The sequence below is a fragment of the Myotis daubentonii genome, chromosome 4 (assembly GCF_963259705.1).
Source record: "Myotis daubentonii chromosome 4, mMyoDau2.1, whole genome shotgun sequence".
Classification (NCBI taxonomy): Eukaryota; Metazoa; Chordata; class Mammalia; order Chiroptera; family Vespertilionidae; genus Myotis; species Myotis daubentonii.
Genome location: NC_081843.1, coordinates 18,504,111 through 18,524,336, shown reverse-complemented (window position 1 = coordinate 18,524,336; position 20,226 = coordinate 18,504,111). Strand labels below are relative to the sequence as shown.

Below are 20,226 nucleotides of genomic sequence, written 5' to 3'. Positions count from 1 at the left end.
CTTCTTCAGACTTTTGTTCTATTCAGACCCTCAATGGATTGAATGAGGCCCACCCACATTGGAGAGAGCAATCGACTTTACTGAGTGCACTGGTCCATGCTAATCTCATCTGGAAACACCCTCATAAACACATGAAGAAATAAGGTATCATCCCTTGGCCAGTCCAGTTGACACAACATTAACTATCACCATGAGTTACTTTCTAATTCTCAAATCATAAATTAATGAAATTATGTTTGAATATAGAAAAATAAATATTTATCTTTACCCATGCAACTTTTATACATGATCATAATCAGAAGCACATGCTATCTTATGAAATGTATTTTTATTTGAAATGATATCTATTACTAGTCCTTGACCTCTGACACACACATATTAATCATTTTTAACAGCGTGTACACTCCATCAGGTTCTGTACTCAAGCCATTCCCTAAATATTGGACATTTAGGTTATAGTCAGTCTTTTTATATTGCAAATAAAAAAATGATGGTGTCTCTGTTTAGGTAATCTTTTGTTTCAATTAAAACAAAATATATTCATAGGATTAATTCATAATAATTCATGGGTTTAAGATTGGGATCAAAAGTATAATTATCTACATGGTTATTCATAGGTATGGGGACTCTGGTTTTTTAACTGATTTTCACCAAGTTGCAACAAAAGCAGTAAAAAAAATTTGGGAGCCAGTGTCAGGGCAACCTAGCCAAAATGGGAAGAGGTAACATTCTCACTTTATGCTAATGTGGCTAATTTAGTAGGCAGAAATTAGTAGCTCACAGTGGCTTTAATTTGCATTTTGAACAGCTACCAAGGACAGGTGTTCACCATGTGTCTGATTCTACTTATGATTTCCCTTGCATGAATTTTCTATTTGGTCCTTAGTGATCACTCTCAGGCTTTTATGATTTCCCCATGAAAACATTCCTATCATAGGGGCACAATTAATATTTGTTCATGTGTGAATCAATAAATTGGTTCAACAGAAAAACTCAATCTGAATAGATAAAATTAAAAATTATATTTTTCTGCTATTACAATTTAGGATGCTATTTTGAGGAGATGCAGAGAGGCACTTAAAGTTTCCAATTATTTCTTTGACTTGATTCTCTATGAACCACGGGAATCAGTTATTTAACGGGCTCAGATGACTGAGAGGAGCTGTGAGACGTCTTGGCTGAGTCAGATCCTGCAAGCCAGGCTCATGGCAGGCATTTGCTCCCTGCCCCCCAAAGCCAGGACAACTGGAGCTTGAGACATTTTCTGTTCTCAAGGATCTGTCCTTCAATCCACCCAGAAAACATTTTGGTTAAAAAGAAAATATGAAAAACTTCAGGTCGACCAGAAGATTCTGAAAGCTTTTAATTTGCAATGGCCACAGTAAAAGGTAATGCATTTTTGATGACTTCATGCAAAAAAAAATCCTAACGTACAACTGGCCCCCCAAAAAAGCCCTAGTAAAATAACAATTCAGTATAAAATGTGCATGGCCTTGTCTGTGTGTGCACACCTTCATGTGTATAAACACACATGCTTGCACATGTATGTGTGCATGTTTTCGGCATCCACTCTGGGATTCTGCTGCCGTGGCATCAAGTTCCACCAACAATTACTTCAGCAGTCTGGCTGCTGAGATGGATGGCACAATCCCTGGGTTTTCTGACCTTGATCAACACGAGGAAAATTTCAGCTGAACTGTGCAAAAGTGCCGGGACGACATAAATCACACTTGGACAGGGCATGCTTTCTATCTAAAGCATAAACTCGGCCATCACATATCAAGAAGTGGGATCATAAAATACACCAACTGGAGAGCAAAAATTAATTAACGCTCACTCCACCCATCACAGAAGAAATAATGGCCTTTTTTATTTATTAATTTTTTTGAGAAGAGGTGACAGGACTTTCCTAGAAAACTGGCTCTGCATTCAATTAAGCATTTTCTAAATACATTTTAATTTAGAGTTTAAAGAAAGAAGTGTCACTAAAAATTAGACAGAAAGAATAGACTTCTTTTGGGAAATAAATGACAAATGAAAACAATAGCTATAATTAAGGGTATTAAAATGTAAGGAATTCTGCCCAATTAATACATAACTGCAGAGAGATGACAAATATCACTATGAATAAATCACATTTTTAAAAATTCAGATTTTAATTATCAAGAACATAACCCTACCTATCAGAGGCTGAAGTCAGGTAAGTTATCACTGAAAATGTAATCGACAGGGTAGACTTCTCATAAGGCCCTTCTGCATTAAATTGCTTCCAATCCATGCACTGTCTATAAAACACCAGTGCCTTGACAGACACATATCCATAACATAATAGGAGAAACAGGTGGGCCTAAACATAAAGACCTAGGAGTGAATGCAACAGAAGCATGAAGTCCCTGTCTTCTAGTCACCTCTGGGCTTCAATACAGAGATTTGGAGTTTGTTTCTCTCAACAGTTGCCAGATTCAGTGCCAGGAACCACCTACTCCTGGCACACTCATTGTAACCCCCTCATTCACCCTTGGCAGGCATCACCAATCAATCACGCACTCTCTAGTAGAACCCACATGGCAGACTCCTCATTAACACCGCATTCTATGCAGCCACTATCAATCTATGTTGACACCAGAGATTGAATCGCTTCCCAGTCCCAGGCTTACACGTTTAGCTGTTTCCATCCCTCTCTATGCACCTTCTCCTGGATTGATAAGCACCTGCAGAGACACCAAACCCTACACTTGTCATTGGAGACCTGGTATCCAGTCTCAGGTTTGTTCCTTACTTTGCTGTTTACTTCCTGATCACACCAGAAATCTAAGAAACTGAGACAAGAATTGAAGAAGAGTAGGTGGGAAGCAAATATAAGAATGTCATAATAAGGCCGCTTGCATTTACTATGCCAAGCCAGGGTGCTAAATTACCAAAGTGTATTAGCTCATTGAGTTGCACTGTGACCCCAGAAATGATCTACTCTCCTCCTTTCCATTTTATATGAGAACGTAAACAACTGAGAGTTTAAATAACCAGAAAGCGAGCAAGCTGGGATTCAAACCCAGGCCTTTGAGAACCCTGAGCTAAAGCACTTAGCCACTCTGTGGCAGCTGTGGCTTATCCCATAAGCTTCCCAAAGCCAACTTCAAGGCCAATTGGGAGGGTTACCAGACAAAGGGCCTGATCTAGCTCAGCAGCTCTCCACTGACTCCCTCTCTCACATCTCCGTCCACGGCACTGCAGAGACTGCCAGCCCCCTCATCACTGTCACGGGCTAATTGAACTCCACACCAAGTTCATTTCAGAAGCTTTTCCAGCCGAAACCGGTTTGGCTCAGTGGATAGAGCGTCGGCCTGCGGACTGGGGGGTCCCGGGTTCGATTCCGGTAGAGGGCATGTACCTGGGTTGCGGGCACATCCCCAGTGGGGGTTGTGCAGGAGGCAGCTGATCGATGTTTCTCTCTCATCGATGTTTCTAACTCTCTTTCTCTCTCCCTTCTTCTCTGTAAAAAATCAATAAAATATATTTTAAAAAAAACACGAAGCTTTTCCATGTTTATGTGCTTTCTCCAGGCCCCGGCCCACCACACCTTCAAATTTTCCTAAAATAAATGAAAGAGGAAAGTACGACAGACATCTCATTTTCAAAGTTTCATAAATGAGGATAGCATCCGTTAACCTGCAGATGAAACATAAAAGGCCAGCGCAGAGACCCGTCCTGGAGTAAGAAGCCCTGGTCTACGAAGATAACTCTGTCACGCAGAGCTGCGAGGCCCTGGCTGGACCAGGAGCATTTTGATCACCTGGAGAGCAGACTGCTGGGGACACCACTTAATACCTTAGCAGTGGTCAACAAACTGCGGCTCGGCAAACAGCGGCTCGAGAGCCACATGTGGCTCTTTGGCCCCTTGAGTGTGGCTCTTCCACAAAATACCGACTTCTGCGCATAGGCCACTAAGTTTCAATCGCATTGTACGTGCGCACCCGCACGTGGTATTTTGTGGAAGAGCCACGCTCAAGGGGCCAAAGAGCCACATGTGGCTCGCGAGCCACGGTTTGCTGACCACGGCCTTATAAGGGTGAGTGATTAAGGGGCAATTAAATGCAGACACATCACAGAAGGCCATTCAGCATTGGCCAGCTTATTTCTGTTGTGGTGAGGCCTCTGTAGCAGTCATTCCCATAAAGAGAGCTGTTCTTTTACTTGTGGGCCAGGCACTGAGCGTGTGCCATGCTCAGGCCCATCTACTGCCTTCTCCTGAGCAGCACCTTCAGTGACCACCTGAACTTGAATGCCAGACTACACTTACTGCCCCGTGATCTCAGGCACATTAGTTAATGCCTCTCTCACTCAGGGTTCTTATCTGTAAAACAGGGATATAAATTGTATGTATCTGCAAGGATCTTTATAAGGATTCAGTAATGGAATGACCGAGCCTGGCATATAGTACATGCTCACTGCATGCTGGTTGAAATTACTGTTTACCATTGTCTCTTCCAGAAAAACAATCAATTAAGGCTACCTTTAGGGACTCTACTTTTAGTCTATTTAAGTCCGTCAGCTGGGCCCATCCTACTTTTGGTCATGGGTGAAGGCAGAGGACTGCTATGTACAGCTAAGTGACTTGAGCTAAACCAACCAGCCTCACCCCCAAGGATTGTGCTAAAACTATTGAAAAAGAAGCTCTCTCTTTTCATGGGTAGGATTCCAGCCTACAGCTAGTAGCCACCTCATTTACATTTTAAACACCAGGATCAAGCAATACCAGAAGGCAGACCGATTTTACTGTCATTTCACTCACCAGCTGTCTTTTTCTCTCGGTCTTGAAGCTGGTCCAACCTGGTTTCCTATTGAAGATGTCCTGACTCATACAGCCCACAAAATATACGTGGCACGTGTTGTCTAGCCCCATGTTACAGCTGTGTGGCTGTGACTCAGAAAGATAATGTGAGTTCCCCAGGATCTCTCAATTTATAAAGGGTAGAGCCAGGATTCAAACCCAGCTCTACTGCACTGTCATTTGAAATAAATTGTGTAGATGTGAACAAAATGCTGATGAATTCTTGGCAGCAACCCATTTGTTGACTTCCATCCCCTCCCATTTGAGGCTCCACACACATACTTCCAGACACTGGGCTATATCATTTCTACTCTTGGCTACATAAAAACAACGTTGAGTCTGGCAGTTGGTGGCTGTGTGTGCAGCTCTCTCTCATGATGCCCTGTTTCCTAGCAGAAAACAAGGTGCACAGCAAATCTCACCCAGATCTCAGCCAAAATCCTTGCTGAACAAAGGAGTGGAGGCAAGTCTGCAAATGTGAGCTGCCTGCAGGCACTGGGAGGCACCGTTCTGTGCCTGGAGGTGGTGGGAGGGAGAGTGAGTGCTGCCCTACACTCAGCCCAAACACAGGCTGGTGAATGGCTGTGAATTCACTTGGAATGAGTGTCTTGCCACCAGGAATGATGGTTAAAAATCTTAAGAAGATGCACAGTCCTGAGGAATTTGCAAGAGATGTTGTCCATTGGCACAAACAGAACAGCCACGCAACACGAAGGCTTTGCTGGTGTTAAATGGCCAGGACAGTGGAGCCATGGGTGACTTGCTGGAGTTGTGACTGGCCAAGCATGGACTATGAGCAAGTGGACAGCGTGAGGCAAGGGGACTGTCTGTATGCGTCTGGCTATTCCATAGGATCAGCTCCCATTCCAGGTACAACAGAATCCATTCTATGGTAAAGACAAAACACTACCCTGCTCATAAGGCTTCCGATGATGTGGCCCTCGTCTGCTTCCCAGCCTCATCTCAAGCCACAAAGCTCTATTCAGTTCACAAACCTCCTTCTTCAGATGTCCATCTCTGCACCAGGCCCCGGCGGGTCTCCTTGCTTCCCCCTCCAAATACCATTCCTCGGCGATGCTTTCATTTCCATTTCCACAGCTTTGGGGAATCTCGGAGCATTTTCCCATTTAATGCGCACATATAATTGGCCTCAAACAAAGGCCATTTGGAGCAAAAAAGAAACCTGACCCCCAGATGAATTCTGTGAAGCTCGCCAATGTGCTCACTGCAGGCTTTGCCCCTGTCTGACTTGAAGATCTCATTTTGATCTTTAATGAGACACTGATCCATGAACACGCCCCATCCCTGGGAGAGGCCCTCTGAGCATGGAGCATGCCTCTTCCTTCGTGTCTGTTCTGCCTGTCAGAGCCCAAAGGACTAATCCACTCCCATCCCCACAGCAAGAGAGCAGTGCTAATAGGAAACCAACTCTTTTCAACTTCACTGGCATCCAAGCCTCTACAATCCAGGAGATTAATTTATTGTCCAAGCTGCTTATCAACTCATCAACTTGTCTACTCATGGCATCAGTCATACACAGACCCTTAAACTGAGCAGTGTCCGACATGTTCCTGGGTGGAGCTGCCCATGACCCATGGAAGAGTTGCCAGACCACATGGGTAGTTCTGATTCACCCCCTCGCAAGCCCAGACCTTCCTCTGCACCTCCTGCGCAGCTCCAGGTCCGGCTCATGCCCTCTTGTCTGCAGTCTAGCCCAGGCCCCGAATCCATCCACCCCGACTCCTTCCAGTCCCCCTTGCAGACGAGTAGAGTTAGAAACTTCCCAAATGCAAACCCAAGTCTCTCTTTTGATGGCAAACCCACCATTAGAAAACCGTGTTTCTTAACCTCTAGTTATTTGCAATCCATGTAAACAAATTTTTTCTATATCAAACTTTCATTTCATGAACTCAGTTCTTTTGTTCTTGATGGATATGTGAAAGTTATACAAATAAATCTCTAGTGGGGTTTTTTAAAGGAGGTAGTTATTGGAGTCAGTGGAAAGAGCAGTATCCTTGTCATTCATGGAATAGAACCCTAATCAAAATGAAAACAATGTTAATAAGTTCCACTGACAGAGCGGAATTGTCTGTCAAAGTTCTGGGTCTCTTGGTTAAAAGGTACATTAGCATATGTTTGATACATTTTGGTTTATTAAAGGAACAAAATCTCAAATTATTTCTCCTTGATATAATCCCAACTGTTGAAAACAAATGATGAGAGAATTACTTCAGCTTGTCACTAAGTGGTTTGAAGCCATGTCCATGAGCCACCTGAAGGCACCTCCTTCATGGGCAATGCTGGCCTGCAGGAAACCACGGTCCTCCTCTGTCACCCATCTGTACAAAGGGGACGCCTGGCTGGCAATCCGGCCCCACTATTTCTCAGATTCCTGGTTGACTTCACCTTGTAGCCAAAGCCTTCATCTTCACTCCTTCACTCCACCAAGCCAGCCTCTGCCCCACCTCCAAGCTCTGCCCCCACCTCCATGCTGTGTCTCCACCTCCATGCTATGCCCCCACCTCTATGCTGTGCCCTCACCTCTATGCTGTGCCCTCACCTCCATGCTATGTCCCCAGTCTGTCTTCCTCAAGACTCTCTCTTTGGCTGCATTAGTCACACAGTTTCATCTCCTTGGTTCCATACAGGTATGGCCCCACCCAGTAAGGACCTGAACTTACACTGTGAGAGGAGATGGATGCAAAGTCCCAACCCACTGGCATGGCAAACACTCCCCTTCACACCTTCTATCTCCCCAGAGCCACTGGAATACACACACTGGACTCTCATCTGCCTTAACTGTTGGGGTCGTATCTCCCTGCACCTGCCCATGCTGTTCCCTCTGCCAGGAGGGCATTCCTTCCATACACACAGGCCCTGGAATCAGGTCCAAGAGAGCTTCTCCTAATCCATCGAGCCACCAGGCCTGAGAGCCTATCAACCCACTTCTGCACACACGTTGGGTTTGGTTTGCACAGTGTTTTAAATACCAGTGGTTTTACATTAAAATCCAGATTTTCAGATTGGCTCAGAAAATGGCTACACTGCACCTACATTCCACGTGGCAACAGGCAGCTGTACAGCTGCCCTGCAGGTGGGGCCGTTTCTCTGGAGTCCTCAGCTGTCCCAGCCACGTCACATCACCATGAAGCTGCCTCCGTCTCTCTCGACTAATGTGTTATGTCTGCCTGAGCCTGGCAGACAGGTGGGTGTTGATTCCTGACTTTGGCCAAACATCTCTCTCTCTCTAAACTATTTCAGAGATCTCTTAGGTCTCATCGCATGTCTATTTCTCAGAACCCCCAGGACACTTGCTTATTAAAGGAATTTACTTATAAATAACATGGAATGCCTGTCATTGTGGCCATTAGCAGAAACAAAAACAAAAGGAGCTATTGTTGGCTGAGTTATTTTGTGGCAGGCATTGCATGGACTGTTTTGCAGTGTTATCTTCTCAATTCCTCAAATCAACTTTCCAAGCGGATTTTATTATCTCCAAGTCACAGACAGGCAAGTGAAGACTGAGGCGAGGGAAGAAAGCTGCCCAGGCCACAGAGCTGCTGAGCAGGGGAAGCAGGACAAAAGCCCAGGAAGTCCTGGCTCCCGCCTGTGGGTTTAACTACTGCATCTGTTTACTCCTTTGCTTTGAGCCTGGAATTTCCAACTCCTGTAGGACACCCTGCTGGAAACGCACAGGCTAGGAACCGAACCAGGTCTTTGGGAAACTGAAGCCAGAACTGTGCTCTGAAGCCACTATCTCCCCTCCTCAAGACCAGAGCCAGCGGCCACCCCCCAGGCAGGTGCCAGGGGCTCAGCAGAGGGTCCGGGATGGGCGATGCTGTGGTGAATCTACAGCAAGCCAGCCAGAGCCAGACAGCAGGGGCTGGAAGGTTGTCCCTAATTGAAAAACAGATTCTTTACTTGGCAATGGGTGGAGAGACCAGCCTAGGTGCAAATTCTTCCATCAGAAAGGATAATTCTCATATCCTACAAATTTAATCATTGTCATGTGTACATATGTGTACATGTATGTGCATCTATGTGCATGTATGTGTAAGGCATTAGAGCTAAGAGCATAGCTTCTGAAAGGAAACACCTCAGGATCCACATCCTGACCTATGACACAACCTGAGTGATCTCAGGCAAGTCACTTAACCTCCCCTGTGTAGTGAGGAGTTGTGGTCTCTCCACGCACAGCTGTTCTAAGTATCTACAGGTGCATGCCATGGCTGAGCTAGAGGGAGCATTGCAAGAGGAAAAGTGCAGAACTTTCTGTGTTACCCACAGGGTCTACCTCCCGGTCAGCATCCTGTTCAATCAGACCCAATCTGAGAGTCGCCATCACTTGGCAAACCATTCAGAACCCGTATGTGCAATTTCACCGCGGCTCTGGAATAGCTTAGCCACACCAGGCCAGTCAGTAAGCGAGGAGAGGAAGCCTGTCTGTGTTTACCGCCTTTGACAAATGGGCGATCATCTCCTCCTGACAGATTCTCCCCCTGACTGATCCATCAGCCTCTCCTCTCATCACCCGAATCGCAGTCTTCATAATAGCATTGAATTCAGGCGCATTTTACACCACAAATAAAAACGAATTTAAATGCCTCGGTTCCCCACCAGCAACACAAGTACTGTAAATGTCAGGCGCGTGCGGTTGTGCAGGGCCATAGAGCTGCGCTGAGTGATGGGGTCGCCTTTGCGAAGCCCACATGAGCTCCGTGGCACTCCCCTGTGGGAGGGAGCCACCTGTGCCTCTGCTTGCCACGTCAGAGTGCACACGTGGCCAGCCTCTCAGGTCTCCCTGGGACACCTCAAGGGCATTTCCAGAAATGGCCGGGAAGCCATCCAAATGCAGGTCCATTCTCAGGGGTTTGCTAATTGGTGTTCTCAGGAGCAAAAGAGAAACAAAACAAAACCACATTCCAATGTGTGCTGTGCATTTCTTCACAAACAACCAGGCAAAGTTCTCCAAACGATCATTAGCATTCTGTCTGCCAATGGAAAATAGGATCAGGAGAAAGAGAAACAGGGAACCAGGAGGGAAAAGTAACATCTCTCATCCCGTCCACTGTCTCAGATCGAGCCCAGCCTGCGCCAACCAAGAAGAGCGATTTTCTTATTCCGCGACGAGAGCTTTCTTCGACTCCTGAAGTTCACTGTTTGTCCCCGATCGTTACATCTGGTCTAGGATTCAAGGGGAAAGTGGTTCATCTCCAGGTGAGCAGCCCACCCAATGGGATCAGGTGTGACACTGGAGGGACCGCCGGAGAGAACGTGGTAGACTCCAGAGAAAACCTGAGACCTTGTGTTCCCCAAAGTCCTTTTATCAAGAAGGAACTCAAGTTACCCAGACGAAGAATAACTGTGAGCACACAGGTACATCCAGGGGGAGACCAGAAGGAAGGGAAGGTGAAAGAAAAAAGAAAATAAAGTTTAAAAGGTAAAAGGAAGTTTCTCTTGGGAAGCCCTGCAGCCCTGGAGACCCATGATCAGCGTCTCAGCGAAGGAGGCTTTGGAGAAACACGCGCTCCTTCACTGCTCTTGGTGCTCACTCCCTAAAACCCGCCAGCCACGGGTGGCCTCTGCAGCCGCAGGCTGACTTATTATTTTGGCACCTCTGTCATCGCTTGTCACTTCAATTCCACTTTATCAAATCACTGATTTTGCCTGAAGCATCTGGATTACATGGGGAGGGACACACACATGCAAGAGCGAGCGTCACCACTCCTGCAAATTTCATAATTATACGTCAGGGCGGCGGAGTACTGGGTGACGTCACTGCAGCTGCCAGGGCTGCCATCACTGCCATCACATCATGCACGAGGGGAGGGCTGGCATCCCTCTGCTGCGGGGTGTGTGTGTGTGGGGGGGAGCATTGCCCTCTTAGGTGGTTAGATTTTGCATCCTGACACTTTCATTAAGAGACAGGACCTTCATAGACAGACTACCTCCAACACCTCAGGCCCACTCCCACCCACATGGGGAGACCAGAGAAGCAATAGCCACATGTACACGTCACAGAAATAAATAAATCAGAAAAGAATCTAGACGGAAAGCAAAGTTCTGTGGAACAGAAGAAAGACGAAGTCCTCAGGGAGTAAGACAGTAAAAACAGACCAAGTATTAAGGTAGTTGTATCTCTAAGAGTCATCACCACCAACTGCAGCCAAAGGTTAGGCTAATTTCTGTGTCATTCGTCCTATGAGATCAAGTTCAGGAAACAATAGAAGGATGATTTTTTTATACATATTTTTATTGATTTCAGAGAGGAAGGGAGAGGGAGAGAGCCATAGAAACATCAATGATGAGAGAGAATCATTGATTGGCTGCCTCCATCACTCCCACCACTAGGAACCTGCAACCCGGGCATATGCCCTTGACCAGAATTGAACCCGGGACCCTTCAATCTGCAGGCTGACACTCTATCCACCCAGCCAAAACAGGTAGGGGCAGAAGAATGATCTAGAAACGAGCCTTATTTTAACCCACCAGTCCATAACAAAGCAGAAAAACGCACACGTGTGCTTGTACGTATGTGTTACCCTTTTTTGGAAAACAGCTGAAGCCTGTACAGAATTGTTAATATGATTCCCCCAACTAAGCACCACAGAGCAGCCATGGGCTGAGGCGTCGCTCCCATCCTGACACAGGGACCGAAGGCAGCCAGGAAGCACGATGGAGCTCTGTGGCCAGCTGTCACTGCCCGGAGCTTGTCTGAGTTGCTCATTTATCTTGTTGGTGATGGGACTGATGTTGTTTTAACAGCATCAGTTCTCCTGGCATTTTTCAAAAACTACTGGCAATGAAAGTTAAAAAAAATGTATTGGGCACACACATGTTTGTGAATTCCATAAAAGCCCAAGGGAAGCAGAAACATCCTGAACTTGGAAGCAGGGCAGAACCCGTGTTCTACATGCCGTAAGTGAGTGTCTGGGGCAGGTCACCAAGGGAAGGGTTGGTGGGAAGAGGTGAAAATCCCGTGGACACGTGGTCAGCCCCAGTGGCAGTTTGTCCCACTCACAAAGCACATGCACGCGAGCAACCAGCAAGGAAACGTGTGATGAATGTAAACCTGAATGGAAACACCTTTGCCTGCTGACCAGAGCAACACCCAACCCCAACTCAGAGAAAATCACGCAGAGGGAATTTAAGCTGCCATAGTGTCACACTCCTTAAATCATGTATGGCAATCACCTTTTATTGAAAAGCAAAAATTTGTGCTGAGACATTTTTCACCACCTTACCTATCAGCCGCCAACAGAGCTTTCACAAAATCAGGGCTGAAAACCTCTGCTAGAAATAGTGACGGCATTGGACAACAATGGTACAGTTGCAGACAGAAACATCTTTCCAAATTGTGGAATGATGTCTGGTATGTAGCCAAGAGATATGTAGCCTCAATTCCCTTATTTGACCTCTTTGGATTCAAGGCATTAAAGGTAAAATTTTATCTGTTTGGGTGCACTCTGGACAGAAACTTCTGCAAACTCTAGTCAATAAAAAGAGAGCGTGAAAATATTAAAAATGAGGAGCTAGATCTAACAGGGCCTTTGCCTGAGGGGATACACACCAAATGCAGAAGATCAATGGGGGAGGCACTAAGTGTGCAGGAAATGTCCTCCTCTTGCTGCCCAAACATCTCATGGAAATAGATGCTGCCGCTCCCTTATTGCGTCAGGATGGAAATGGAGGCCAACTCTCTCCACCCGAACTATATATTTCAAATATAAGGACACACCCAGAAAACCCCAAGACTGTATTATACATCCTACATATTCTATTTAATATTATTTAATAACATGCACTATGGGACATTATAATCATCAACCATATTCCACTAAAATCAGCACCAATTTTTAAAATAAATTGCACTACGCACTCTTCACCAAAGTCATCAGAAATAACGCCGAGCAAGGAAGAGAACGATGAGCCCTTTGAAGCATGACTGTCTTGACGGGTCTAACGCCAGCACGCATATCGCCTCTGCAAGCCACCATCCAGCAAGGCAGGCCTTACACACTGCGTTAGGTCGCCGCGTTCTTGTTTTGTTTGAAACCAAGACAATGAAAAATATCGACTTACCTTTCTGTCCTCTATTTCCGCACAGGTATTGCAGTCTGCTTTGATATCCTGAGAGGAGAAAGAGAGAACAGGAGTCAGACCTATGGCCAGGGAACACTCAGCAGCGTCGTTGAAATGCCCTTTAAAATAATAAAGAGCTCACCCTCCTGGCAGTGCTTCTCGAGCCATTGCTCTTTATAGCGCTTTTCAGAAGTATATGCCTTGGTGTTTGCATTAGAGACATATGGACGTCATAACTAAGCTTTATCACATGCAGATGTGGGTAAAGGCAAAAGCTATGGATCAGAGGCCACAACAAAGGGAAGCTGATGGTTCATATAATATGCTCCCCAGACACCTTTGTTCACATCAGCAGACTGCCCTCAATCAGACATAATGTCTCCCTCCCATTCCAGATTTAGAATAGTCACATCATCCTCCCTTTAGCACAAAACCAACATTGTCTATTTTTTATCTTTCCATCCATCCATCTATGCACCATCTATCCATCCGTCCATCCATCTATCCATCCATCAGCCATCCACCCATTATCCTGCGATCATCCATCATCCACCCATCCATCCATCTATCCACCGTCCACTCATCCATCCATTCATCTATCCACCATCCACTCATCCATCCATTCATCTATCCATCATCCACCCATTCATCCATCTATCCCTTCCTCTGTCCATCCATCCACTCATCCATCCATCATCCATCCCTCCATTATTCATCCATCTATCCATCCATTTTTATTGCACACCTACTTTTCTATGCATTTTTCCTTATTGCTCCTAAATGTAATGGTGAAAAAACAAAACAAAAACAACACATGGTTTCTACCTTCAAGAAACTCACAAGTTAGAAAGAATGGCAGATACACACACACAAGCAACTGTGACATTCCTTTACTCATTCAAAAGATATGCATTCAGTACCTCTGACTTGCCAGGCCTTGCTCTAGGCAGGGAAGACTCGGTAACATTCAAAACACATGAAGAGCCTGCCCTGGTGCTACTTACTTTCTGTTAGACAAGATATACAATAAAAAGAAATATGAATGTAGAATTGCTATTTTAGAAGATGGTGTGTACTATGGAGAAAAATAAAGAGGGAGATGAGGAAGGGAAATGCTGAGAAGAGGAGAATAAAAATTATAATTTTAAAGAGAAGCAGCAACTGAGTAAAGGCTTGAAGAAAGGTGTGGAATGAACATGGAGCCAGTTGGGGAGGAGCATCTTGGGGGAAATGCATTGGACACGGTCAGGTCAGAGGAGGGAGGCCACTGATTGGGGGGAAGCAAGGTAGGGAAGCAGTGGGAGGCAAGATCAGTGAGGAACCACTCAGAATTACTGTTTTTAAAAGGTTAATAAAATACACATAACATTTACTATTTTAACTGTTTTTCGGTGTTCAGTTCAGCAGCATTAAGCATTGTTGTGCAACCATCACCAAAATCCATCTACAAACTTTATATATATACATTTAATTTGCACTCAAAGGATATTTTTTAAATTGATTTTTAGAGAGAAAATGAGGAAGATATAGAGAAAAAGAGAGAAACATTGACGTGAGAGACAAACATTGATTGGTGGCCTCCCCTACGTGCCTGGACTGGGGATCAAACCCACAACCTAGGTGGTGCCCTGACCAGGAATTAAACCTGCAAGCTTTTGGTGCACAGGATGATGCTTCAACCAACTGAGCCCTAACCCCCAGGATGGCTATATTTTGGAGAAGGGCCTCTAAGAAAACAAGTAAGGTTAAATGAGGTGATAATGGTGGGGCCCTAATCTGATATGATTAGTGCCCTTATAAGAAGAGAGGACTCAGAGATTGCTCACTCGCTCTTTTTGCAGGCACACAGGGAGGAACTGCCATGCAGGACACAGACAGAAGGCAGTCATCTGCAAGCCAGGAAGAGGTTCCTCACCGAACCCAGCCCTGCGGGCACCCTGACTCCAACTTCCAGCCTCCAGAACTATAAGAAAATACATTTCTGTTGCTGAAGCTACTCAGTCTGTAGTATGTTGCCATGGCAGCCGGAGTAGATTCAGACAAGGTTCCCATGATCTGCAAGGCACAGTCCTAGGCCACGGTTTTCTCACTCACACTCCTGTGTTCACCACCAAGGTCTCCGACTGACCCTGGACATTGAGTCAGCAAATGCCCCTTACTCTAAGAACCCTCTTTGGAATTCATGCTCTAAGGACCTAAAGAGAAAGCCGAGTTTATCTCGGTATGGGAGTGATGAAAAACATAGATTATGTTTAAACCTAAATGGTGCTCTAAAGAAACAAGGTAAGAAAGAGTAGCTCCCTGCAGCTTTGGTGCGTGTGTTTCCACTCTTTCCTCCAGTGAAAATGTGTTAAAGTTGCAGAGAGAGAGATCCATATCCGATTCTGATTCACCTACACAGAAGTGGCAGGTGTTAACTTCCTAACCAAGGCAGTAACCCAGAGGCAGGTTTTGTTTCTAATCTGCCACTGAGGACCCACAGGCTCAGAAGAAAGCCATCTGGCTGCATCAGCGCTTTTGCCACCTCCCTAAGATTATTTGATTTCTTCTTGTCATGATCAATTTACTAAGCCCAGGCTGGATTTTTTTATTTAGATGATATTGTTGGTTTGTCATCCGCTGCAGATCTATGCAGGAGGTGCCCCGGGGGACGGCACTCGCTTCAGAACAATGTTGGACTCAAATTGGAAAAATGCCTCTTTGGCGGGAACAAATTATTGTTTGAATCACTCCGAGCAGAGCTGGTGTTGCCAGATGGGCTCCGGCCTGACCTTTTCCGAACCGGAGTGGCTGCCTAAGTGCCTTAGTCCCACGGAAGACTTCGCTGGGAGGACAGTGCAGCTATTTATGCGCTAAGTAGGAACATGGAGCCATGCACTTATAGCCAAGCAATCAATTTCCCTACAAGCCAGGGTTCTCCTTTCCACAGCCCGACACCCCAACAGTGACTCAATCACCGGCAACCCATGGGCTTCCCCTCGGGCTTGGGTTCCCATCACAGGGCCCCACCATGCTTGCGGTGAGACGGTGCCTCAGTGTCCCCATCTGTAAAAGGATGATAATAACCATTGCCTCATGTGTCCTCACGTGAGGCAAAGACCTTGGCATATGGCAAGTCACTGACCAATGTTAGCTGCCTCCCTGGCATCCTCCAGGCATCTTTGCGGGACCTGCTTCCCATGGAGTAATGAGACTTAAAAATGTTCTGTTTTTAACCTTTTCTCTCCGGTTCCTGTGTTCTTCTGGTTTCCAGTCATCAAAGTGCTGGCTGTCTGTTCTCTCCCCTGAGAGAGATTTTTCTTCTGCACGTTGAGTGTGGGTTGATTCTAAAAATTTCCGTAGGTCAGGGTTATGTATGCCCACTGTGTAGGGCCACCAACAGCCTGGATCCTGGCTCAGTGGTCCCCGTGAACAGGTGGAGAGAAACCTCTGCTGCTGATATGCGCGAGGCCTCAGAGGATTCAGAAGGTAGGAGGCTGTGGTGGATTAAATAGTAACCACCTCCCTAAGACCCCCCAACACCGGGAAAGGTATGCCCAGGTCCTCTCCCCTGAAACCTGCGCAGGTGACCTCATTTGGAAATAGGTCTTTGCAGATGTGATGACGGATCTTGAGATGAGGTCATCCTGGGCGATCCGAGTGTCCTCTTAAGAGACAGGGAGAAAAGACGGCCATATGATGACAGTCAGGGACTGGAGCGATGTGCCCACAAGCCAAGGAGTCCAGAGCTACCAGGAGCTGGAAGAGGCAGGAAGGACCCTCCTCCCCCAGAGGTTCTGGCAGAAGTACACCTGCTGACACCTTGGTTCCTGGCTTCTGCCTTCTGCCTTGCAGACTGCAAGAGGATAGATCCCTGTTGTTCTGAGCCACTACACTTGTGGCAGGTGTTTCAGACACCATAGGGAACTAACGGAGGCCTCCTGGAGCCTCCAATGCAAATCTCCTTGGTTTGATACTTATCCCTGAGAAAAGGAATGCATAACCCTAGGACCACTCATGTAATCCATGCCCTAGGGCCGTGGTCGACAAACTGTGGCTTGAGAGCCACATGCCGCTTTTTGGACCCTTGAGTGTGGCTCTTCTACAAAATACCACGTGCGGGCGCACGTACAGTGCGATTGAAACTTCGTGGCCCATGTGCAGAAGTCGGTTTTCGGCCTGGGCGAGTCTATTTTAGAGAAGTACTGTTGATATTTGGCTCTATTGACTGATGAGTTTGCCGACCACTGCCCTAGGGAGGAGGAAAACACTTTAACAAGAGACCCCAGGGCAGTCTTGGGTTGGGCTCTGGAACTGGTGAATGACTTCAGGGGTCAGTCCTGGTGGGGCAATGGTGCTTGCATCTGAGTGGGAGTTGAGTAAGGATCCTGCATCTTGGCACAGCACTGTTCTCCTGGCCTGGGATGCTCAGAAAGTCCCCGAGTAATTCCTAGGAAACACTTGCAGCTTAAGTCACCTCTGGGGGCCTGGGGAGACACAGCCTAGGGTTCACCTGACAAGGCTGATCAGGCTTATGATCAACTGCCCTTCTGCTGGGGAAGAAACCCGAGCGTTTCCCTCTTCCTTTTCAAAGGGAAATAAACGCTATGGCAAGATGGGTTATAACATTACAACAAAGTACATTTCGACATCACACTCCAAAACTAATGCAGGAGCACATTTCACATTTGGAATCAAAGTTATGGAGAAGAGGAAAACTAATTTTGCCTATACCCTTCTAGGTTCTTGGCTGAAGGCCCCTCCCATAATAAAAGACAGGTTAACAGGAGAACAACAAACAGAACTTTACTGACATGTATACCTCCTGTATGCAAGGAGAGACCCAGGAAAACTCAGTAACTCCCCACAGGGAATGGCCCAAGCCACCACCTTAATTACCATCCCCAGCTAAAGACAAAAGATGTTGGGGTGTGGGGGGGGGGGTCTGGGAGGTTATCTGTAAAAGCAGAATAATCAAGGGCATGGCTGTTGTGCAGATTTAAGTCATTATCTCCATTGGTGAAAGTTTCTGGACATGTATCATCCTTCTTTCCCTGGGACAGAGGGAGACACCCTTACAAGTGTGGGTTTCCCTTATAAATATAAAGTTCTCTTAAAAGAGGACAACTTCTACTCTGTTTTCAGAGCTCATCCTGAGTCTGCTGTTCCTTAAAAATAATCACCCCCAAACAATCCTTATGCCAAGTATGCGTATTTGGGGTGGCAAATTCTGCTCCCCTTCCATTGTAATTGGTTTCCTTTTCAAAGTTAGTTTCCATGATAGTTTGGACTTAAGTTTCCTATTGTTCTAAGGAAAACAATTACTTCTAATGTAGAAGAACCCAACCAATATCAGTTTAAATTCTTGGACTTGGAACACAGTGATTTACTGCAACCTGAATTCTTTTTTTTTTTCACCTTAATAAATGTGCTGCACTCAGCACGGCCAGGGGTGAACCTGAGGGGGACGGTGAAGGATTAAAGCAGACAGACAAGAGAATAAAGCTGGGGCTAGGTGGGACACTGCTTTTGGATGGAGAGAAAGTGCCACAGCCTGCACGCCAAGTCTTTATTTTATAGCCAGATTCCAGGAGGCAAAGTAAGGGCATAGTCAAGATGTTTACAATGTTCTTGAGGGTTTCGAATCTACTCAATTACATGCACCTGAACTCTATCAAGCTTTGTTTTGGCAGCACTTGCTGCACCTCCAGCAGCCTATATCACTCAGCCACCTGGGACCACAGGTTGGGACCATAGGTCAAGCTTACAACTACAGCCTTTGGGTATAATTGTGCTGGGAGGGCTTTGCCCTCCAAGCTGGGAACGTGGCTTTGTCACGAGAGGACCGTGCCCTCTCATTAGTCCCAAGGCTTGATCCTGTCCCAATGCTGTAGCCGCGCTCCACAAATAAATACTCAGACTTTAAAAAAGTAAACATAAGCCATAATGATTATTTGGCCCAATGCTTCCATTTTGTAGATGAGGGAACTGAGAGTCAGAGAGGCTAGGGAATTGGCCTGGGCAGCTAAAGGCATGTGAGGGATTGGAATCCATCTGGTCTACCTGCTACGTATGTTATGTTTCCCTACACACCACATATTATCCTTGAATCTGAACATTTAAATCATTGCTCTAAATTTAAATGCCTTAATTAAGGATAATGATTTTGACTCAAAAACAAAACACTGAATCACTGTATTGACTTGTAACCATCATTTTTCCAAATTTGAAGTCATGTATGTCGTTTGGATGAATTCTTCAGCCCGTTCCCTCAACTAAAAACACCAAGGTTCCACTAAGGCCGCTTGAATATATGAAGAATAGTCTAAATCGTGTGCACTGACTTACTTTACCCGCTGCATAACAGGTCTCCATTCACAGTTGCTCGGTTCCTGCAAGACCACAAATGGCCAGCAGATGGAAGCAAATAACTTCTCAAAACATCAAAAGCTCCAGGCGATAGACCAGAACATCCAATTCCCTGGGTCTGTAAACTTCGTGAAATACCACAGTCTTTCTGCTCCTTCAGAATTTAAGTCTCAAATGACGATGTGTTTTAATTAATAAGCCTTAATTACTTACCAGGAATGTGATAATTCGAGGAGGCATTTTATTAGTATGTGTTAAAGAAGGTTCATTCTGATAGAGATCCCTGTTTCAAGGCATAGGGTATTATTCTGGAAACAGTGAGGTTTCCATGAAAACATGAAGAAGACCAAGAATTTAAGCCTAGTTCACCTAAAATCATACAAATGGCCAAAAAAACGTAAGTAAACTACAATCTCAACAAAAATCCATTCAACCAAGAGAGCCAGATCTGGCTTAACTGGCTAGGTCAGAATGCAAAGTTGCTGACTTTCTAAGTATTCGGAGGGGCTTTAAGGAGGAATAGGAGTATTTCATTTGGGAGGAGGTAGCAGGAGATGTTTGTGCAGCCAGAAAGAGCACAAAACAATTCCCACATCCAGCTTCTGTGCACATACAGAGAGCAGGGCATTCATCTAAGAAGTCAGCCTTCTTTCTCTGAGGATAACACCACCCCAGGAATTATTTTGTTGTCTTCATCCTAAGTTTTTTGTCTATGGGTTATGCTTATATGTTCTTTGGCTAATGCCTTCACCTTCTTTCATTCTTTTTTTTTTTTTTTTCAGCTTGGTTCTCAGGGGATGAGAGCGAGCTGGCAGGAGCCCAGGCAACCCAGGGCTGCTGGCTCGCACAGCTTAATGTGATGTGGAGGAAGGCGGTGCCCCTCAGGTAGGAGCCCGGTGTCAGGAGGTGAACTCAAACCAAGGGTCTGTTTGCAAATAAGAGCTATGCATAGGCATCACAGCGGGAGT

General features: G+C 45.8%; 1 protein-coding gene across 22 annotated transcripts in view; it reads right to left on the bottom strand.

Moving 5' to 3' along the window:
* Nucleotides 1-20,226, bottom strand: part of RBFOX1 (RNA binding fox-1 homolog 1) — a 1,463,300-nt gene that overhangs the window by 905,506 nt on the left and 537,568 nt on the right. For all 22 annotated transcript variants that reach the window (XM_059693106.1, XM_059693100.1, XM_059693095.1 and 19 more), the window contains one exon: nucleotides 12,911-12,958. Coding sequence is in view for 21 of the 22 variants with exons in the window: in XM_059693100.1 (XP_059549083.1) it covers nucleotides 12,911-12,958 (48 nt within the window). In the remaining variant the exon portion in view is untranslated. The remainder of the gene's footprint in view (nucleotides 1-12,910; nucleotides 12,959-20,226) is intronic.